The sequence below is a fragment of the Phalaenopsis equestris genome, unplaced genomic scaffold (assembly GCF_001263595.1).
Source record: "Phalaenopsis equestris unplaced genomic scaffold, ASM126359v1 Scaffold000002, whole genome shotgun sequence".
NCBI classification, from domain to species: Eukaryota; Viridiplantae; Streptophyta; class Magnoliopsida; order Asparagales; family Orchidaceae; genus Phalaenopsis; species Phalaenopsis equestris.
Window position 1 is genome coordinate 15,290,881 of NW_018164444.1, and position 24,271 is coordinate 15,315,151.

Consider the following 24,271-nt stretch of genomic DNA (forward strand, 5'->3'; position numbering starts at 1 on the left):
GTTTCATACTTAATTTTTATTTAGTCTTTTAAATGAAAAAATATGTGGCCGCCAATCGGACACACATCTCAAGTTAGCTTCGCCCAGATCGGTGTTCGCTGTTAGGTTTTCCTCTTTCGTCTCTTCGCTCCTTCGCTGCACTTGAAATGCAGCAAATTGTAGGTCACCATCCGAAGAATCCAAGCTCATTCTCCACCAATCTCTTCTTTCTTGATCGTTCCTCAAGCCATTACAATGGCTCTCCATTCCTCATCCATTCGCCTCGTCGGCGGTGTCGCCCCCTTCTTCATCCACAAGCCCCGCTTCCAACTCCATCGGTGTACCGCCGTCTCCGCTGTCGACTCCTCCAAAGTTCGTTTCGTTGCCCGCCGGGCCGAATCTTCCAAAGTGCAGCAACTCCAGCGTCCTCTTGGTAAGAAAAACCCTTATCGAGAGTGAAATAGAAGTTTATATATATGTATTCATGGATAAGAACAACTTGGGTTTTTGGATTCGGGGGCAGCGGATTACATGGCACTGCCGGCGAGCCAGTACTCAGTTCTAGACGCGCAGCGAATCGAGCGAGTTGATGAAAACACCTTCAGGTGCTACGTATACCGTATTAAATTCTTCACCTTCGAGATCTGCCCCGTCCTCGTCGTTCGAGTCGAGGAAGAGCCCTATGGATGCTGCATTCGGCTGCTTTCCTGTAAGGTAATGGTGTTCAATGTTGTGCTTTTTCTCCTCGTCACAAGGTGTTTGTAGGAGTTTTAATTTATATTATTTTTTGTGGCAGCTTGAAGGGTCACCACTCGTGGAGGCGCAGAACGATAAATTTTCTGGTAATGAATCTCTTTGAGCTTTTGTTGCTTTGTTTGATATATAAAGAGAGCTTGGTTTGGTCTTCTGCTCTTAACTTTCTGAAATCTTCATGAGATGATGTTACTTCTAGTGAAATTGAATTGATGTTGAAGTTTTTTGATGATTTTGCTCTAAATCTCAATAGCAATGCAAGCTTATTGGTTGAGAGCTTAGGCTGTCAATCAAGAGGTCCTGGTTTCAAGGCCTTGGGTATGCGGTGTGCAATTGTTTGAGATTAAATTCGCTCTATTGTCCAAAAAAAAATCTCTATAATAAGAATGTTGATGATAGCCAAGAAAATAATGCAAGCAACGAGTTTTTTTCTGCAGATTTTAGGGGTTTTGAAAGGTTGGAATTGTTTGGTATGGGTTGAACTCGTCTTTTCATGTTGTTCTTACATAAATTTCCTTTGTAGCCTAATTCTAAGTGTAAGTTGCAGCAAATTGTATTCTCAATAGATTCGTGATTTTGTGAATTTTTGTTATGGTTAATGTCAACAACGGTTAATTCAATCTTCGGTGTATTACTTAAATGTTGTACGAAATTCTCTTATCAAAATATGAACCATTATCGTATGCTGAAAATTTTGTGGCAGTATATGAGAGTTTCTTGTCAAAGCATTGCACAAGGATTCACATATACAAATAAAAGAAGTTCAAAAGTGATACTAGAGTTTTTAAATTTGAAAAGAGAAAAAATCAAAAGCCTAGCCCATATGAGATAATCCACTATGCCAATCAGGTTTGTAGAAGTTTGTTGGTTCTCTAAATTGGTGAAGATGATATTACAAAATATGGAAGGCTAGCCTAGCCTCCTATAGTTATAGTAAGGAATAATGGAGAAACAATGAAGGGTGATAATGATGATTAAAAGATGGATGGCAATCAATAAATATCAATGTTGTTGATGAATGGTCATGGTTAGAAGAGTCATTTGTAGGATCCGAAAATTTGCTCCTCGGCCTCCCTTGAAAATGAATGATGAGAGCTTTATGTGAGCGTCTCAAGTCAAATTTTCAGAAGGCAGACAATATATAAGACACTATTCAAAGATCATACCCTCTTTTTTGATGAAGATCTGAGTTTAGAGATTTCCTATAAGCAAACAACCTTATGGTTAATCAAACTTGATAATGAGATGGCACTTTCGATTGATAGAGTATAGATTACTCAACATAAAATAGCAATAATTAAGTTTTAGATTATGAAATTTATCACCGCGAGCTTAGGAGCGGATAGCGTGGGAATGATCATGAGCTTGATCAAGGGTTTAGGTTCCATCATCCATATTTGCCATAACTATGGAAGGCTAGCCTAGCCTCCTATAGTTATAGTAAGGAATAATGGAGAAACAATGAAGGGTGATAATGATGATTAAAAGATGGATGGCAATCAATAAATATCAATGTTGTTGATGAATGGTCATGGTTAGAAGAGTCATTTGTAGGATCCGAAAATTTGCTCCTCGGCCTCCCTTGAAAATGAATGATGAGAGCTTTATGTGAGCGTCTCAAGTCAAATTTTCAGAAGGCAGACAATATATAAGACACTATTCAAAGATCATACCCTCTTTTTTGATGAAGATCTGAGTTTAGAGATTTCCTATAAGCAAACGACCTTATAGTTAATCAAACTTGATAATAAGATAGCACTTTCGATTGATAGAGTACAGATTACTCAACATAAAATAGCAATAATTAAGTTTTAGATTATGAAATTTATCACGCAAGCTTAGGAGCGGATAGTGTGGGAATGATCATGAGCTTGATTAAGATTTTAGGTTCCATCATCAATATTTGCCATTTATTCTAATCTACTTAGTAAGGGGAGGTAGTTTTGATCCAACGTGACAAAATGATCCTTATCAATAGTTATAAGTTGTTTCGTCTATGTGAACCTTGTAGACATGCGTTGGATGTATGTATAAGAGAATAAATTCAAGTTTTTCTTAGCTTACAAGGGCTTTGTGTTCCATATCAATATATCTTATGATTTACAACTCATAGGGTAAGAATACTATTGGATAATATACGAGCTAATATCATGATTGTAATATATTGGTGCCTACTGGTCAAATCATCTCTCAGATGACTTAGGTCGTAACTTTTTTTTTTGTAAAGAATATTGGTCAAATCACAGAAATAGAGGACTATTATGTTCTACTGATATGATATATTTTTTTTATTGTGAATGTTATAACATATTTGATAGATCATTTTCTTATTGCGAGCTTATGTTAACGTCAAATTTGTCATTCTCGACAAATTATTACGAAGTGTGAACATGATTTGTTTTTAGTTCATTGAATGATAAATTATACTTGAATATTTTGAGTTTTGCAGTTTAAAATTTTAATTTTATAAATAAAACCTTTCATTTGAGATTTTCATTTAACACAACCATCATCATGGCATTTAATATTTAAAATGCTTGTATCTTTAATTTGATTGAAGTTTGTTACAAGCATTTATAGAAGTATCAGTCTTGTCCGATTTGTTCCTTGTAAGGAGGAAAATTGGTTTGGCTTAATTGCTCTTAGTCTGTTTAATTTTGCTATTTATTTCGAGAATGATCAGACTAACTTAGGTTGAACTTACGGTCTTATCTATATGTAAGGCGAACCTGCTCGAGAGCATACATAATTTAATTATTCATTTTGCTTCTTGAAGAGAAATTTTATAAACTTTAAGCTTATCTTGAACCCGCACAACATTCTCAGGTTTTATGATTAAACATTTAACATGTTACTTAGAGCACATTAGATATTTTATTGATGTGCATACATTTTGATGCACTCACATAATGTATCTATGTTATTTTTTATGCTCTTGCAAGATATACTTACATGTTGTTTGGTGTTTGTAAGATGTAATTGCCTACTTTTTAAAGTATTTTAGGATATTATCGTATGATACGTGCACAAAGCTTCATTTTGAACTTCTTAAACAACTTATTTTACCTGCTTGTAGACTCATATTATGGATTCAATGGCATTGTAAATTTAATATTAATTTGTAATTTTTGTTTGGATTTTTAATTTAGATTCCTAGGCCAAATGTCATTTCAATTTTTTTCTCACTTAGGCGGTAAGATTCATCTTATTTGACTATTTTTTTTATAGGCCCTACAAGGCATCTTTTTCTATCTATAAATTGGAGAGATATTTTATTCATTCCATTCAACTGTGTGTTTAGGGTATAATGCATTCTAAGCAGTTTTGAGTGAAAGAAAGGTTCGCTCGTCCTTGCTAGTTAAGTTTTAAGTCCATGTAAGTTTTAGTCAAGTTTGATTCTGTTTAATTTTAGTTCTTTAAAATATTTTACATAATTGTTTTAAGTGCTCATGTTACTTTCAACCGTGCAATTTTTATTTTCTCATTTAGTTGCATATTAGTCCAATAATTCATTTTTTATTTTTTTTCTTTTTAAGCAAATTGTTCGTAGAAAATTGATAGCCTCTCATCATGCTTTAAAAAAAGATGCATGGTCTATGTCTCACAACACTATGCCAAGGGTCTTCAAACCCACTACACTTGAAAAAAAACATGTTTGAGTCTTTGTGTGCCTGTATAAAAAAATTATGCAAACATCCTTCCACTACATCGACATGACGCACGTGAGTTCTTAACTCATCACGCTTAAAAGGTATACATAGAGCTTCAAGTACCTTTATAAGAACATTCAGACAACATTATTTTTCAAATACATCAAGACAATGCAAGCGAGAACTTGTGTTTACTTTTAGGATAAAAATGAAAATTTATTTTATTTATCTTTATTATTTTTAGGATACTATGAATTTCTTAATGACCCTTTTATTTTTAATTTTATTCTAAATATGTATTTTTATGAAAGTAATAGTTTTAAATTAAAAATTAACTTGGTTGTCTCGTTGTATTTAGAAGAAATTTTAAAATTGTGTAGAGAAGCATTGAGGCATATTTTTTTCTTGAGGTGAAGTGTTTGCCTTAAGAATTTTGAAGGCATAAGCCTTTCATTTAAAAAATTGAGTAAAAAAATTTTATACAAATTTTAAAGTGTTAAGTGCAAATAACATATTACAATCCAAACATATTGACACATTAAATAGTAATATATTAATACCCTTACAAAATAAAAAGTAATAAATTGTGTAAGGAAATAAATAACTTACTAATATTAAACTATCAAAATAAGCGAAAATGTTAAATTAAAATATTAAAACTTAAAAGTCATAACAATCAAAATAAATTATACCATTTATCACGAGTCTCTCTCTACCATTCATATTGTTCTTCACTTAAGCTTGAAAATAACAATCTATCAATATTAAAGGTTTTAAATTTAATAGCCTCCATCACTTTTATCATTTTTGGACTTTATTTCATGCATATGTATAATGAGTTCTTTCTCACTCGTCTCATATTCAGTTGTAATAATGTTCTCCCATTTATCTTCATTTTCAATCTCAGTGATCATTCTCTTCTTTAATCAATAGTAGTCAATAAAAAAAAAAGTAAAAGTAATGACTATATTCAAATTACATTTATAAAAAAAAAAGTAAAAGTAAAAGTAAAAGTAATGACTATATTCAAATTACATTTTTAATTACATGCTTTTTATGGATATTCTTTTTTAGCTTATTTCTAGCTACTTGTGGTGGACCTATTAGTCACGCTTTTGTTCTCATAAAAAAGTTCTTATTGAGATCTTCTTTCTGCAAAAAGTTCTCTATTTTTTTTCTTTTATTCTTCTAGTATACATAATATAAACCAATGACTTCATTCTTAAGGTATTCAAACAATTTTTAATTTATATAGATTTGAGTTTATGTACTCTAATTTTGCTGAAAACCTAACAATAAACATTTAAGTCCTATTAGCAAGCCGAACATGAGCCGTTCACGAAAAAAGTGTAGTTTTGACAATCTTAATCATGTAGTCATAAAATGTAAAGGATTGAGGCAAGATTTAAAATTATTGTTTATATTAAAACATTATTTGAATCTAATTTAATAAGTTTTATTCTATTCTCTTAATTAATACTTTTAATTGATTATAAATCTTTGTAGTCTTGTAGTCAATTAATTTTTTTAAAAATATTACTCATCAATTGTTCGTGTTAAGCTCGTTAGTATTTCGAGCCAAAATGAGCCGAAGACGAATGATTCCATGAATGTTTAGCCAAAACGAGTTGTTCGCGAACAACGAGCCGTTTTGACATCCCTAAGTTCTAATAATTTAACTACAAATTATTGTAGCTCTGGAGTAACATCATCAAATTGAATCTACCATTCAACTAAATTTAATAAAATAAAATTGGGCGATATATACTTTATTTTAATAGTTAAGCAACAACAAAAACCTAGAAATGTAATCTATGGAATCATTCCTTATTTTTATAGAAACAAGTTGCATATTTTCTTTCTTCTACTCAGTTGAGCGACAGTTAACCTATCTATTCAATGATTCAAACCTATTTTGATTTCAGGATTAGTCAACTTATTTTCAACATATTGAAATTATGGATTAAGAGAGTATCCATGCAATTCACAATGAAGCTGAAGTTCCCATTTTTTATTAATAATTTCCCATATCTTCTTGTAGCTAGACTCCTCTCCTCTTAAGTTTAGAGCAATTAATTTCTTAGTCTCATCCATTACATCATAGATAAAGCTCATAGCTGATTGTTTTCCTGAATTAACCATGCTTAATGTTTGACCCAGTGAATTTGTTGTTATTATTGCATAATTAATATTTAACCAAAAATTCTCATTTAGGACAATCTTTCTTACTTCTTTTCTCAGGTTGTTTTTTTGCCCAAACACAACTAAGCTATTGTGTGGTAATGAACATAGATTTTAAATTTTGTGCTTCTTGCATGCTTCGTAGAGACAAGTAGTTTGTAACAAACCTAATAGTATCAGGCTGTAAGAGTTCTTTCTTTGAAAAATTTCTCATTAATGCTAAAACTCATGAGTGGTTGTAGATAAATTTGTTATTTCTGTGTTATGATCAAGACATGCTTGTACTGAAGCAAGTCATCGAATTTCTCTAAAATCAAATCAATACATTGTGCAAAATTTGTTGTCCAGTATATATCTTGTGTTTTCTCAATTAATTTTTTTCTAGCCATCTTATGAGCACTTGTGTTATCTGTAACAACTGGAATAACAAAATACTTTCCAGTCTCCTGTAGGATTCTATCAAGAAGTCTAAAAATATAGTTCACATCTTTAGCCTTATCCAATGCTTCAACAAGTTTCAAGAAAATAGTATTGTGGGATTGTTAACCAAAGTATTTATCAAACTTCTATCCTCAACATCAGGACAACTATCAACATGATCGCCCCTCTAGTCTAATTCCAAGTTCTCTTAGTCTCCTTGATGCTCTTTTCAGTATTATTCAACTCCTACTTTAACACCTAAGTTCTCGATTATAGTATCAGGCTGTAAGAGTTCTTTCTTTGAAAAATTTCTCATTAATGCTAAAACTCATGAGTGGTTGTAGATAAATTTGTTATTTCTGTGTTATGATCAAGACATGCTTGTACTGAAGCAAGTCATCGAATTTCTCTAAAATCAAATCAATACATTGTGCAAAATTTGTTGTCCAGTATATATCTTGTGTTTTCTCAATTAATTTTTTTCTAGCCATCTTATGAGCACTTGTGTTATCTGTAACAACTGGAATAACAAAATACTTTCCAGTCTCCTGTAGGATTCTATCAAGAAGTCTAAAAATATAGTTCACATCTTTAGCCTTATCCAATGCTTCAACAAGTTTCAAGAAAATAGTATTGTGGGATTGTTAACCAAAGTATTTATCAAACTTCTATCCTCAACATCAGGCCAACTATCAACATGATCGCCTCTCTAGTCTAATTCCTAGTTTTCTTAGTCTCCTTGATGCTCTTTTCAGTATTATTCAACTCCTACTTTAACACCTAAGTTCTTGATTATAGATGGATGGTGGTCTCAAGCCTTGATCATAGTAATCAATGAAATGAATATATTGAAATACGAAGGAGAGTTTATCACATTGAATGGAATAACATTTTCGTAAAAGAACCTCCCAATATCCATGCAAGCTTGCACGCCTCTGGCAATTTCAGGAGTTGACAACCCTTGCATCTATGCTGTCCTCCACATTTTTTTATGCATTGATTAATAGGTGTTCTGTTACCTCTACATGATGTCTGTGGCAAAGTGGATATCAATTTTTTGTTATTAGGCCTGCTTACATAATAAGGGCCAACATCCACTTATCGTCAAATTGTTGTTGTGTTAAATGGTTTGATATAGTGGACTTCTTTATGTATGCACGAATCTCTTCTTTAACCACCTAAGGTGCCTTTGCAAACGGTACGATATTCTTGTGAGAGCCTGAAATGTGTTTATTCATTCAGGTAACTACCCCTTTGAGAACTTTCACGCAATATTTATACTTCAAATATGTTTAAGTTTTATCATTTCCTTCAATTTCAACTTGCACGGCTGCACCCTTTACCTTCATGTCAGCTCTTTTCTGTTCATGGAGGATCATTCTTCTAATAACCCTTTAATGAAAATAATAAATTGGATTTAGGTCATTGGAAGGAAAGAAAAAAATTAGGAGGTGATGATAGCCACAACTGCTGAGGGCAGAAACTGTGATGGCTAAAAAGAAGGCTGACAGCTGTAAGGAGGGTCAGTGGTGGTAGCTGCAATGAACAATCGTGGCAGCTGCTGCTGAGAAGAATGGCAATTGCTGCAAAGAGAGCCGGCGGTGGCAACAAAGGAGGCTAGTGATGGCAGCGGCAGTGGCGTTGATTGTTGAAGAGAAGAGCGATGAGTTCCTTCTATCAGATGAGTAGCCCGAGAGCTGTGTGTGAGGGGCGTGAAGGTTAAGTGGGGATAAAGGTGTGTTTAACACTTGCTAAAAAAACTAACCTACATTGAACATGCTTCACACATTGTGGGGCGAGTCATGCCTCAACAGGTGTGAGGTGTACACCTCACGTTGAATCAATGAGGCCTAGTCCTCATTGCGGATTTTAGGGTCAAAGCGCTGGGGCTTTTCTCTCTCTCTCTCTTATTGCACAATTTCAAACAACTTCAAAAAATGTGTAACATAATCCAGTGGTATATTTTCTTGTTACTTTTATGAATTCGGGAGAATTGACCAAATATTTTCCTATTTCAGTTGGATTAGATCAGGGATCGGCTCTAAGCCCGTGCCTTTTTGCTTTAGTTATGGATGCTCGTATTAGACATTTACAGGAGGATGTACCTTGGTGTATGCTTTTCGCTGATGATATCCTCCTTGTGGATAAGACTAGAGAAAGTGCTTTGGGAAAACTTGATTTATGGAGGTCTACATTGGAGTCTAAAGGCCTTTTTTTGAGTAGAACTAAAACTGAATACATGAAATGTAATTTTATTAGCAGCTCTAGTGACAGAGTTGAAAGTATGGGTGATCGAATTATTCAAAGGTGTGAACGCTTTAGATATCTCAAATCTATTGTTCAAAGTGATGGTGATATAGATGGGGATGTTATTAGTAGAATTCAAGTTAGTTGGTTGGAGTGAAGGAATGCTTTGGGCCTATTGTGTGATAGAAAAGTACTGCTTAGACTGAAAGGAAAATTTTATAAAATGGTGGTGAGGCCTGCAATGCTCTATGACACAGAATGTTGGCCTTTAAAAGAGAAGCATAAAACTAAGTGTTGTCGAGATGAGAATGCTTAGGTGGATGACTGGCTTTACACTTTGAGAAAAAAGGAGAAATGAATACATCTGTTATAGGTTGGTGTAGCTCTAGTGGTGGACAAAATTAGAGAGAGTCGGCTGAGATGGTTTGGTCACATTAAATGTCGACCATCTGATGATTATCTAATGATTTGGTTAGGAGAGTAGATGTTTTAGATTCGACTTATGTTAAGAAAGGCAGAAGTAAACCTAAAAAGACTTGGGCATATAAAAGACTTGGGCATATTGTAATATTGTATAAAAAATGATATTAGTTTTTTAGAATTAAATGAAAATATGACACTTAGGGTCTGTTTAGGATAGCTGCAGATTATTGATAATCTGTTGATAAACAACTGATCTAGATAAGCTACTGATCCAGATAAGCCGCTGATCAGCAGCTGATCGAGATAAGCTGACTGTCTGTTTGGTTTGTACGTTTGGATAACGACTGATTTACAACTATTTTTGGATAAATGATCATTCTGCCCCTATGCAGTAACGTCGTTTACGACAGAACTGTCATAGCTATAAATAAGATATTTTAGAAACAAATAACCACTTCTTAACAGTACAAAAAAAGTATACACCTCACATAAGAGAGAATACCAAGATTACTAAAAAAAGGAAAAATAATTAAATTAATCTATTAGTCGCATAAAATTACTTTCTTTGTATCTCATCTTCACCACACCCAATTACCCCTAAGTACTCACCACAACCTCTCCACAACATAATCAATAGATGTAAAGCATCATAATCAACAAGTGTTTCGCTACCAAACCCCCTCCCATATTGCAATGTGATGTAGCAATTCCAACAAGTAAGCTAGCATGTTCGACACATTAAAATGGAAAAGAAATAATGTCAAACACGTATACATTGCAAAACCAAAAATATCCTTAAGTATGAGTGGCATAAATACTATATAATAAATTGATTAACTTATTATTCTGGATAAATACTATGTAGTAAATAAAATTATCTGTTTGATTATTAATTTTTAAAATCTTTTATCATCATTTTATTTTTCAAAAAGTGAAATATAACTTAGCATGCATAAATAAGGTGTTAGGTATGTAAAAATTAAAATTTAGCTGTTAGATTTGTAAATATATAAAAATTAAGTGCTATGTATGCAAATCTTCCAGGAAAAATTTTAGCATAATTATGAAATTAATAAACAACGAACATATATATTTTTGATTAAAAGTAATCATTTTTAGCATAAAAATAATTTTCCAACTCGAATAACACCGACTCTTGCAAAAAGACACAAATAACACTGTTTAACTCACCAATAACACAAAAAACTAGCTAATAACACTGCAATAACACTTGAATACTACTGGAAAACAACTCCAATAACACCGGCTCTGACAAAAGGCGCGAATGACACCGCGTAACTCACCAATAATACCAAAAAACCTAGCTAATAACACCGCAATAACATCCGTATACTACCGAAAAATAACTCAAATCACCGGCTCTGGCAAAAAACGTGAATAACACCGTGGGATCTCACCAATAACACCAAAATAATCTAGCCAATAAAACCGCCAATAACACCATCGGAGGGCACGTGAGGGCAGAGCCGTAAACAATTTCTCTGAACGCGGCGGGAAGTTGAACCGACAGGCGACGTGTAATACAAAAGCAATATTAGCTTATCCTGCAACGCAGCGAAGCCAGAGAAAACAAACACCCATTTCAACGTTTTGAAAACGTCCCACAGCTGTTCTGCTGCGCCAAACGGGCCCTTAATAGGACGCAATGGAGCAAAAGGATTCATGTAGCCGACCCCACTTAGTGGGATAAAGGCTTGTTATTAATGTTTTTATGAATTCAATGAATTGATTTTGTTACAATTAAGATATATCTTGTTAATTAGATTTTAGTTTAGCAATTTCTTTTGCTAACTTCTTTGGGTTTTTACCTTCTAATTCAAGGATGCATTTCGGGTCTCCTGACATTGATTTTGTAAGGTGAATAAAACTTCTTAAAAATTTTTAAACACCGAAATTGGGTTTACAGATATATTATGTAATGCTGAATAGGTCGGCAATTTAATGTTTTTATCTGTGCTTGCGTGAAAAATAGAACATTAAAGCTCAATTATGCCTCTACAGGAGTCCATTGACATTGATTTCATATGGGAAATGCAGCTTCTATGGTGAACAAAATTTCTTATGATACAACTTTACGTGACTCACAGATGCAGCAGCTTACCACTGACACCATCATTGAGGTATCATTAGCTCTTTTGAGTTTTATTTTTGTAAATTTACATACATAGCATGCGATTCTTATGTATTTAAATATTTCACACTTAAACTTTCATATTTGCACACATAACACTTTGGTACTTTAAACTTATGCATGAAAAGGTGATCACTTTTAAAAAGTAGTAATACTGCTACTTTTGATGTGATATTAAATATTTAAGTGATATGTGTGTAAATATGGAAGGTTGAGGGTGAAATATATAAATATATAAGAATCGCTTGCATGTACGTAAATGCCCCTTGCATTTTTTAGTTCAATAATATGTTTGAAGTTTAACTGATGCTGTTGTAATTTTCAGGTAACTTTGGAAGTACCTTTCCTCTTTCGTGCTATTCCAGTTAATGCTATTGAATCGGCTGGTACACAGGTTCTAGAACAGATACTAAGAATAATGCTTCCAAGATTTCTAAACCAGGTGAGATCTTTTTTTTTTTAGGTGGGATCTTATTTTTTAATATTAAGTTCATAACTAAATTAATAGCTTCAAAGCGCAAAGTTTGATTTTATGTTCTTTTGTTTCAAGTCTTTTATGAAACTTACTGTGGTATGCTCTGTTTTGTTGAGCACTTTGATGAGTCATGCTATTGTCCATTTAAAATTATCTTTATTTTACTTTTCTTTCAAACAAGTTCCATCTTTATGGTAATATTAGAGGGTATGATTAGAACCTATTGAGGTAAGATCTTCCAAGAATTTTTGCTCATATATAGGTGCGACGGTATTTCACTAACTCTGCAATAATTCTCACTGTGGTGGACATGTTGATATTCTTCTGTAAGTTTGTTGTTCTTCATTAGTTGTAGGGTGTTGTTCTTCATTAGATTGGGAAACTAACACTATGACCTTAGTGTCTCAGAAACACGAGCAAGGTGCCTTCTCTAGTAATTTTTTTTATAAAAGAAAAGCAATTAAATAATGCCTTTGCTCTGGCCGGGGGTTACCACAACAATTCACTGAAATTGTTGTTTTTTGTCTTTAAATTTTACTTGGTGTGGTCAGCCGTGAAGTTTTAAAATCGTTATCTTAATTTTCTTGCAACGATTAGGTGATTTTTTTTAATTTATTTTTCTTATATGGGTATATTTTTCATGTTGATTTTTCATTTTTATGATACTTTTTCTTGTGCATTCTATATCATAGAGATAACCACATATATTTGTTTTCCATTTTCTAGTTTTTATGGTTGATAAGGTGGTTAATATTTTTAGCCATTTTGGTACTTATGATCAAGTTAATGACATTTGTTGGACTTGCATTTATGTCTGAATGTGATTTTATTTATGTTATTCTTCCTCGCGTAAATTAAATATAAAGTGGACAAAAAAAAAGATTTATTTTGTGCCCATTCTTCTACTTAGTGATAGATGTTAAAATTTAAATTTATTAAAAGTGCCTCTCTAAATTTTTTACGATATGCATTTTTGCATAAGCATCCTTTAATTGGAAGGAAAGCTCCTAGTTTCTTTTCTTTTAGCTTCAGTTATGTTGGAATAAATGGCTTTATTAATTGTGCGTGAAGTTTCAATATGAATCTCAGTATATTTTTTTCTGTCATGATGCACAGAGTTTTTGGTTGTACTAATGGTTGTTTGGTTATCACCGAACATCTTACTAAACATCTTAATTGTGTCTTTCATCTCAATTTTAAGTTCTCTTAATTGTATTTAAATCCACATTCTCTCATATATTCCTAGTACAAGAGCAGATTTTGCACTACTTTAAAAGACAACAACTTGTTGTTTTTTTCTCCACGTGACTAGATTGCCTCAATGTATGAAAAATATCTAGCTATTGATTTTTTATCAGTTACGACTCCTACCCAACTGACATATATGTAAATCTCAATCTCATGATTTTATTACTCTTTTGAAAAGTAAACCAAATCTAGGATTCATCTTCAAATATCTCAGGATTCTATTCACTATTTTCAAATAATCTTTATTTGGATTATTCATATGTTGGCTTATTACACTGATTGAGTATGCTATATCGGGTTTTATATGAGATAGGTAAAGTAGTTTGCTCACATGTCTTTGATATATTCATTTGTTAGTTGGATTGTTTTCTTTACTTCTGTTTAGCCATTTGTTGGAATTTGTGGGTGTGTCGACAGGTTTACATTCAATCATATTAGTTACCTAAAAGGTCTCAGATGTACTTCCTTTAGGATATGACAATTCCCTCCATAGACCGAGCCGCCTCCATTCTCAAAAAATATTAGAGATTCCCAAGTCATTGATCTTAAATTTTGTTGTCAGCATCCTTTTAAATCTGATAATTTTCTCTGAATAATCATCTGAATAATATCTACATAGCAATTTTGTCTCTAGTATTGGATTTAGCAAATAGTTAATGATCAGCTTGACGTTAATGATATCCATTTATAATTAAAATCATAGTAAATATGTTACACAAAGTACGAGAAGATTGCTTCAACCCATATAAGTACTTCAACTTGCAAACCAACCTATTGTTTCACCTATTTTCCAAACCTGGAGATTTATTCGTGTAGACTTCTTGATCAAATCCCCATTCAAGAAGTCAAGTTTGACAGCTAGTTGGTTTAAAGGTCAATCTTGATTTACTGTAAGAGAGAGTAGAACTTGAGCAATATTAAGCTTGAGAAATGATGCAATGGTTTTCTGATAGTCAATCCATGCGACTTAGTGATGCTCTTGGCTACCAATCTGGCTTTGAATCTCTCTACATTTTTATCTCCTTTTATATTTGACTTTGAATATCTATTTGAAGCTAATAAATTTTTTCCATGAGGCAACTTTGTAATTGTCAATGTGTTATTATTTTATAAAGCCCAATTATTTTTCTTAACAACTTGTTTCCATGCTGGAAACTTCAGAGCCTCTTGAATAGAGTTGGGAAACCCCACACTATGAGGATTTGTCACAATCCTGTAAGTTTTGTAAGATGGTAATAACTTTCCATACGTTTCATATATTTGGATTGGATTATCAGGGCACCTTCGAACATGAGGTAAGGAATTTATACCATTATGATATTAGATGTAAGAAGGACTTGGTTCACGTTATTTACCGTTCCTAATCTGCATGGTGCCTTCTACATGCTCAACGATTCTTTTTATTCTGGTGTAGGAACAAAATTCCTAATTATTAGAGTCAAGTTGAGTTGGAGTAGAGACAATTGAGGTGATTCTAGTGATAAGTTTGGCTCTTCAAGTGAAGCTGGTTGAGTGATAGGGTTTGGTTCAGTTTAGGAGTGTAAAGGAGTCAAGTCAAGCTTAGCTTGTTTGTCAAATTGTGAACTCTAGCTCGAGTCTAACTCGAATATAGATCTTGAGCTAGGCTGATAGTGTTAGCAACTGGCTCGCGAGCTCGAACTAAAAATTCAATTTCTCTAAGAGCTCGCCGAAGAATGTATTGGTGGCCGAAGGAGGATGCAGCTGCAGCTCACCGGAAAATGCATTGAAATGACTAGTGGTAGGCTAATCTAGCCGACTTGCAAGCCAATGAGCCTAGTCGAGACGAGCTCAAGCTCAAGCTCGTTTAATAAACGAGCTCCAGTTGAGCTCAAGCTTGGCTTGTGAGTTCATGAACGAGCCAAGCTCGAGCTAGCTTACCAGTATGCTCGGCTCATTTACACCCCTAATTCAGTTTTTTGAGTGATTGAATTTGATTCAGTTTAAGTATCTTAGAGAAGGTCCCAAATTTGAATTCCCTTGAATTCTCCCCCTAAATTTTAGATTTAGGAAAGTGAGATTGATTCTCAAAAAAAGGTGACATCCATAGAGTTAAATAATTTTTTTAGTAATTGGAGTGTAGCAATTGTATCTTTATTAGGTGAAGTAATCAAGGAATATACATGTGAGAGATTTTGGATCAAGTTTGGTGTTGTTTTGTTGGTGGATGTAAATAAAGGTGGAACACTGAAAGACTTTCTACTATAAGTCGGAAGAAAAAGAGTATATACGTGGATAGAATTTTATAAGAACATTACGAGGAATTTGACTTTTTAGGACATGACCAGACATTCTATTGATGAGATATGTGATTTTGAGTATGTCTTCCTCTCAAATGTGTTTAGGCAAATGATTAAAGATCGTAAAGTAAATGTTTGTTTTTTTTCTCAATGAATCCATTTTTTTGGGAATATCCACACAAGAACTTGTATGGATTATACCATGCTTGGAAAGATGAAGACCAAGAATGCAATTAAAATATTCCTTAGTGTAGAAAATAGCTTTGGGGATGAATACTTTCTTTGATTCTCTTATTCACATGTAGGGTAAATATATACAAGGAAAACAAGCTCTCCTAATTTACAAATTTACCAAAATACATATAACCTAAATTAGGAAATGAAATAATCCCGAAATAAAAATAAAATAATGTAGAATAGGAAGGGTATAAACTAATCAAGTGTTTCATGTTTTGTCCCAATTAAATCCTCCACAAAATCTTATCAAATTTTCACACTCCCCCTCTAGTTGGGTCGTAGATATTGTTGAGATCATGGTATTGAATAATGAAAATGTGCTTAAAGGAAGAGCTTTGGTGAAGACATCAACAACTTGTTGGTGGGTCAAGATGTAGCTTAGTTATAAAATATACATCCCCACCTCTTTTAAAGAAGATGAAGCATCTAACTTCAACATTCTTGGTCCTATCATGATGCACAGGATTTTTGGCAATACTGATAGCTTCTTGACTATCACAAATTATTTTTACAGGCCTATTGGAGGTACAACCCAGTTCTTCTAACAATTTTTGAATCCATAACCTTTCATAGATTCCCACGGTGAGTGTCTTATATTTGAATTCTGCACTGCTTCTAGAAATAACAAGTTGTTTCTTACTTTTCCATGTCACTAGATTTTTCTCATATATAGGAGCAGTAACCTTTGGTTGGATCTTCCGTCTGTGAGTTCTGCTGTCCAGCTAGCATCGATATAGACTTTCACATGTTTATTCCAGGTTTTTTCAGATTAATTCATAATAAGGAGTTTTCTCGAGACACCTCAAAATTTTGTACACCATCTCAAAATGCTCTTTATTTAGGTTATTCACGTGTTGGCTCACCATACTGATTAAGTATGAAATATCTGGCCTCGCATACGACAGGTGGATGAGTTCTTTTACCAATCTTTAATATCTTTCCTTATCCATAGAAAGCTTTGTTCTCCTCGATGACTTATAGTTGGGATCCATTGGAGTATCAACATCCAGTCATCCTTATTTCTCTTAATAGATCTCAGATGTATTTTCTCTGTTATATAACAATGCATTTCTTGGACTTTGTTATCGCCATACTTAGAAAATATCTCATAGTTCCTATATCTTTGATTTCAAACTCTATGACAAAACACTTCGTTGATCTTGAGAATCCCTCTTTTATCATCACCAGTAAGAATCATAGCATCCACATATATTATTAGTCACATATACTCATAGCATCCACATATACTATTAGTGCAACAACCTTACTTTTCCGAGTGTGTTTTATAAATAAAGTATGATCAGCTTGACTTTGAGAATATCCATTATATCTCATAGTTTTAGCAAACATTTCAAATCATGCTTTTGGCGATTGCTTGAGCCTATATAGAGACTTCCTGAGTTTGTATGCTAGGTGTTTGTTAGAATCATTCTCAAGTCTTTATGGTATCTCCATATATACTTCTTCTAGATCTCATTCAAGAAAGCATTTTTTATATCAAGTTGATGTAGCAGTTCTCATTCCTTGTTAACTACTATTGAAAAAAAACAAATGTTATAAAGGTTTCCTGATAGTCGATCTCATAAGCTTAAGTGAATTCTTTTGCAATAAATCTATCTTTGAATCTCTCAATACCTCTATTGGCTTTGTATTTGATGTTAAATAACCAGCTTTTTATCTTGACGGAGTTTAATGAGAATCCATGTACCATTAAGCTTTAATGCTCAAATCTCTTCTTCAACCTCTTTTCTCCATTCTGGGTATTCAATAGTTTCATGAATTGATTTAGAAATCTGCATATTATCAATGTTAGAAACAAAAGCTTTGTAGGATGAGGATAGCTTTCCATAAGCTACATACTCTTGAATTGGATATCTAATGTCTTCTTCCTTATCACCGCATCAGAAGAGGATGGGAATAACTCATGAGTACTAGACTCTTTACCCGAAATTTCAAGTGAATGTGAACTCGGGTTTTGTTTTGGGCAGTTCTGTTCTTGTAAGTTGTTTTCCACCTGTTCAATTCAATATTTTTCTCCCACCTTGTGTACTCCGAAAGCACTTTGTTCTGGACTTTAGGTTGTGTTGATTGCGTTGGTTTGGCATCCTCAATCAAGATAAGAGTAGATGGTGAGGCTGTGTACGTGACAGGAAGTGCATCCCAAAACTTGTTGGAAGAAATCTTAGCTTGCAAATGTTCAATTTTTGCAACTTTGTCTTCAACCTGGGAAAGTTTGGTTCCCACCCTTGCTAATATTTTTGTCAACTTTTTTACATTTCTTATTTACCTTTGTGGTGGATTATGAAAGGCAATTTATTGAGCCTTGAGCTGATTCATCAACAATAACAGTTGAGATCACATCTTTCTCACTAGTAAGATGTTCATAGCAATCATGATGATGAGATGATGAAAATATGACCGTAAGGTGTTGGAATTTTGAAATTGGCCAAGTGAACCAGGGCAGGATTGTAATTAAAGTTTATTGTTGAATACAAAGCCATCCAGGAGGAACAATGTAGCCCTGAAGTGGATCATAGTTTGGTCGAAATGTGTTTGTTGAATATGATGAGGAACATAACAAAAACAAATAAATAAATAAAAGATGATGATGAACATAATTTTGAAGGAATCATAATATCCTATTTAGTTGTAGCAAGGAGAAAAAGGAGGAAAAGAGTGAGTTAAGGAGGGCAAGAAGAGTTGCTTTACATTTACACCACCCAAATCATTCATTATCACATCAAAGATACCACAATTTAACTTTTAAAATGTAAAATATACCTTTTCATGCTTAGGTAAGGTGGCATATATGTAAAAATTAAACTTTAGGTGTTAGATATGTGAATACATAGGAATTGAGTGGTATGTATGTAAATCTTTCTTGAAACTATAACTAACAAGCAGAAATCACAGATCAAAACTGTAATATTGGCTATTTGTATTCATATAAAGCTGCTCTCATGCTCTGATCAAAATGTGCTGCTAAATTGCCAATTTCTGTAATTTCAGCTTGTGAAGGACTACCAAGCCTGGGCATCAGGTGACGATTCAAGAAAAGCTCTTGGGACCGGTGAAATCTGAAGAAAATATGGCTTCTTTTTTCTTTTTCTTAAATTTCTCATGTCGCTATTCCTACTGTGATCTGTTGTTGGTGCTCGTTTGCTCATGACTTCATTCCGGATGATCCGTGCATGGCTTTAATATGAATTCGCACAAATAAAATTTTTCATGCTTCTTTTCTTCTTCTTTTTCTTAGAAGTTCTTAGAAAAGAATAACTGTGGACTGTTGTCATATTTATGTTTTGCTATAACTTTTTTATAGTAAATCTGTTAAAATGTGGCATTCATGAGAAAATTGCTTTTCGATTTTTTCATGATAATAGCTTTCATATATATATATATATATATATATATCGCAACTAATTTGTAGAAGCCATTCTTGAAGATTGTTGCTTCATTTGACTTGCTTCTGTGATGTGGGCCATGTGGCAGCTAAAGTTTGAGTATGTGTTTGATTTTGATGTGCACTGCAAGCCAGTAACTTGCTTCTGTGATGTGGCAGCTAAAGTTTGAGTATGTGCTTGATTTTGATGTGCACTGCAAGCCAGATATCTATTGCAGTGTTGTAATTATTTTTTTTGGAAAAGGTGAATGCTCGGACTCTGCATCTTAAGATTCTTCATTTTGTTTTCGACTAACATATGATACATTTGAGCATTTGCATAGGAAAAGTGATTAGTACAACATTGCAATAGGGGTCTGGCTTGCGGTGGGATAGAGGTTTGTTGTTTTTGTTGTTGTATAATTAATTATTAATTAATGTGAATGCCTTTTTTATGCACTTTGAGATACTCGTTTGTATTTTTTTCTTGTTATTATTATTATTATATTTATTATTTATTCTCATGAATTTTGTTAATTTTTCCTAAAACTGTCAAACATCATTTAACATCAATTAAGTGAGTCTTAAGACAATATGTTTTCACCAATATAAAATAGCTTTTAATACCTCATGATTAAATGGCAAATAATCATTTAACATTAATTACGTGATCTTCTATTAAAATGACATACATCATGTGATTTATATTGTCAAAATAACTAAAAAGAGGAGAGGAAATTTTAAGCTAGTCATACATTAATAGAACAATTAGCTTTGACCTCGTTTTTATTCATATTCCGCATTTTGTCAGCACTAACATAGATGCCTGAGTATATAACTATATCCCTTCTTCTCTTTAAAGGGATGAGGGATAGCTATTGAATAGCATGGAGAATAACCTTTTATTCTCCTCCTTTGTTCATCTATTCATTTATCATCACATTCTTGTTCAGGTTAATTGATGATACAAACGAACCTTCTATAGCAAATCAAATTCGTCATGGCGTTCTCACATGAGATGGGTTCCATGAATTTTTAATTGTTGTTTGTTATGCAACGTAATAGAAGGCCTATCTCTAATTATCCGAAAATAAAAAATAAAAAAATTGTGAAGAGAAAACCATCATGCAAATGAAGGTTTTCCTTTGTGAGTATGGCCTTTATGATATAGGGAACGTGACTCGTTCTTTAAATTGAGGTGGTTTCAACCCATTCATCAAGTGTTGAAGCTGTCAAATAACCACGGGGTTGTTGGGTTCCCGGTTCATTGGGCTTTTATGCTAGGGTTTAGGGGGAGAGCTCAAAATTCGTAGAGATTCACAATGAAACACTCTTAACCTAAGAGGCTTTTCTCTAACACAAAACCTAGATTCATAAATCTCTATCGTCTGTACCTAAGGCTCGCTATGAATGAAAAATGCAAGAGCTTTTTAGAGGTTTGACTTTCATGACGTTTGGTGAAGTGTTCTCTTTACTCTCTCCTTGCCCCTACCTTGTTGGGGTGAAGCTCTCCTCTTCCAAAAGAGATTTGAATCTTTTCTTCTTCCAAGAAGTCCAAGAAGTTTCTCCAAGACTTCTCTCACACTTTCCTCTAAAAATTGATGGAGGAAGAGGGGCAAAAGATGAGGTTGATGAAGAAAAAGTTCCTTTTCTTCTCTATAGCTCTCCACCAAAATCCTAACCACTCGAAAAGCTCTCCTCCTCAACTCTCTCAGCAAATAAGACCCCTTCCCCAATTCAAAGGCTGGCTGGATCAAAGCGAAATAGAGGGAAATTCCTTTCCATAAGTTCAAGCTCTTTGGCCAATGCTTAAACCAAAATGAGTTCCTCATGAGGAATGTGATTAGACAATATTTATGGTAGGAGGCTAAATACTTTCATAAGACATTTCCTCTCCTTTCCTCAAGCTAAAATTTTGCTTCTATTGGGACAATTCGATCAAAAAATCAAAAAATCAAAACCTGGCAACTCCCGGGGCGCCTAGGCACCAGTGGTCAGGTGTCTAAGCGTCTAGGCGCCAGGGTCCGGTCATCTACTTTCTCCCCTCTCAAGTTTTGATGGTCGTAGGGGTAGCTTTGGGAGCTTAGGCGCCCGGGCTGGTGCTTAGGCTTTAGGGTCTTGCGCCTAAGCATCAAAACCGGGCGCCTAATTTTCCGTCTGGTCAAGTAACCCGATTTTGTAAAAAAATCTCCGTTGAAGGGTTTTAGCTATCAGTAAGCTATGAGAGACTAAATATGACTAAATATAGTCCCATAACTTCAAAAATGAACCTTTTATAGGTTTATATCAAGGTTTTTTTTAATGCTGTCGGACATCCGGAACCACTATGCAGATGTATTAGCCCGACTGATTTTACCCAAAAATGTGTGTGGGAGAACTTTATGACTTCCTTTGGCCATGGGAGGCTTTGAATGGATATGGAATGACCTCTAAACATCAAAACGATTAACAAATGTGTGTTGTATCAATACTAAAGCCACCCAACAACAAGTTTGCTTGGGTAATTCTAAGTAAACAGCACCACGAGTTTCTTGCCAAAAGCACATACCAGAGGGTCCAATCGATGTTGGGACTACAATAATCAATACATGCATCAAGTAAGGTTCCATAGTGCTTAAATTGACATCCTACACTTGAGACATTAAAAATTGATACCAACAAGCTCCTCTAAACTTCAGTATTCTTCTGACTCAAGATCTCCCCTCTCTCTCAATAGGGGGAAGGTAGGGTTTTATTTGTATAGTACGGGAGAGACCTATATGCAAATAAGAAAAAAATTCATACCACTCAATCGGATAGCCCGGAGCAATTCTCTCGATCGAATGACATTCGTTAAACATTTTAGTGTCTTAATAATGTTATAATTGAGCAATATTGGGCCAGTTGGATTTGTTTCATCTAAACGCTCAATTTGACTAAAATTTTATCAGATTTAGAGTTTGTTTGACTTTCCAATTATACATTGAAAGCTTCAAAAAAGTTGCTTATCTTCTAACTTGATCTGGGCTTAATTTGACTCGGACTGGACCAAATTTAGTACCGTTGTCTCTGTCATGTCTAGCCAATTAGTTTAACCGTAAGCTTGGTGAAATCAAACTTTTGAAAAACTTTTAAACAAAGTTTGAACTTTTTGTGCTACAAAATTACTTTAAGAATCATACAATAACTCGAGATTCATTACAGATTATGAAAATTGGTCGATGGTGTTTGACAATTTTAATATAAAAATTAGATCTATAAGACACTAGAATCATGTGGTATGCATGAAAATGCCTTAGTAAACAAACTATTTGGTTTTCAAATATATAGTACTGGAGAGACATATATGCAAATAAGAAAAAAATTCATACCACTCCATCGGATAGCCCGGAGCAATTCTCCCGATCGAATGATATTCGTTAAACATTTTAGTGTCTTAATACTGTTATAATTGAGCAATATTGGGCCCGTTGGATTTGTTTCATCTAAACGCTCAATTTGACTAAAATTTTATCAGATTTAGAGTTTGTTTGACTTTCCAATTATACATTGAAAGCTTCAAAAAAGTTGCTTATCTTCTAACTTGATCTGGGCTTAATTTGACTCGGACTGGACCAAATTTAGTACCGTTGTCTCTGTCATGTCTAGCCAATTAGTTTAACCGTAAGCTTGGTGAAATCAAACTTTTGAAAAACTTTTAAACAAAGTTTGAACTTTTTGTGCTAAAAAATTACTTTAAGAATCATACAATAACTCGAGATTCATTACAGATTATGAAAATTGGTCGATGGTGTTTGACAATTTTAATATAAAAATTAGATCTATAAGACACTAGAATCATGTGGTATGCATGAAAATGCCTTAGTAAACAAACTATTTGGTTTTCAAATGTTGAATTTGAATGTGTCTGTGAATTACACCCAAGAAATAGAGTGTAAGATAGGAGCGAGAGAGAGAGAGAGAGGGAGAGAGAAATGCATAATCATGAACAATAATTTGAATAATTGATTAGCCCTTTCACATGAAATGACCCCCCTATTTATAAAGAAAATTGATACAATATATCAAATTACATGTCTAATATTTTAGGTATTTTACATATATTAGGTCTTTGGCTCGACTACATTAAAAATCGGTCGATGGAAATTAGTAGGTTTTGGATTGGCAAGCTTTGTTCGTTTGTCTTCGCTGAATAGGGGTTGTCGGCTAGCCTTTGATGGTTTTCGGGTCGGTGAGACTTAACCAGATTGACTTGATTTTGTTGGTCGGCTGTGCTAGTCTCGTTGTTGACCATTGATCCCTATATAGGAAACTCATTTGGGTAGAGTAAGGATAGACTATCAGACAGAGTGTGAATCATTATAATCCAATATGTGGCTTAATCCATGTTAATGTGATTCTTTGGGGATGCTCCGTGTGGCTATGTGATGGTTGTTTATCGCCCTCTAATGAGAAAACTCGAGGGTGTCGGTAGGATAACTAGGGATGCTGCATTTTTGCATTGAATCAGGTTATGACGAGGGCAGGTCAGTGGCTCTGCTCGGCTCTATAGAATTTAGTCATTGACTCGGAAGACATTTGCTCGATCGACCTTTGACCACAACTTGAAGGGTTGCACATGGTCAGACACTTCTTTCAATATTCAACTAGTGAATCACTTTGCCTTATGATGATGAACGATTGGCTTTACGTTGATAGGTTTTTGATCTTTTGTCTGTAGACTCTCACTCTTTCATTTGTGCGTCATTGGTCTTTTGTCTATGGGATTTTTTAATGACAACTAAATTAAAAATTAAAAATTAATGACCAGGATAAATTTAAGTTTCCTAATTGAAAAAAAAAAAATCACCAGCATCTCGTGCACAAAAGTTACAATACAATTAATGG

General features: G+C 33.8%; 1 protein-coding gene across 2 annotated transcripts; it reads left to right on the forward strand.

The window, feature by feature from the left end:
• Window positions 1–54: 54 nt before the first annotated feature.
• On the forward strand, window positions 55–19,110 carry LOC110030507 (uncharacterized protein SYNPCC7002_A1590). 2 transcript variants are annotated; one of them, XM_020733257.1, is made up of 6 exons: window positions 55–412; window positions 503–693; window positions 776–821; window positions 11,712–11,794; window positions 12,200–12,247; window positions 19,033–19,110. In XM_020733257.1, the coding sequence occupies exons 1-6, from the start codon at window positions 235–237 to the stop codon at window positions 19,102–19,104; spliced, it is 618 nt and encodes a 205-aa protein (XP_020588916.1). In that variant the 5' UTR covers window positions 55–234; the 3' UTR covers window positions 19,105–19,110. The 2 variants fall into 2 exon arrangements, with proteins under 2 accessions (XP_020588916.1, XP_020588909.1); XM_020733250.1 differs by having other exon boundaries at window positions 57–412; window positions 12,131–12,247.
• Window positions 19,111–24,271: the final 5,161 nt, after the last annotated feature.

Bases quoted from the DNA above. Each gene is read 5' to 3' on its own strand.
- LOC110030507 (XM_020733250.1), top strand. From the start codon at position 235: ATGGCTCTCCATTCCTCATCCATTCGCCTCGTCGGCGGTGTCGCCCCC. The intron at 413-502 runs GTAAGAAAAACC...ATTCGGGGGCAG, and splicing joins GCAACTCCAGCGTCCTCTTG to CGGATTACATGGCACTGCCG. The intron at 11,795-12,130 runs GTATCATTAGCT...TGTAATTTTCAG, and splicing joins CCACTGACACCATCATTGAG to GTAACTTTGGAAGTACCTTT.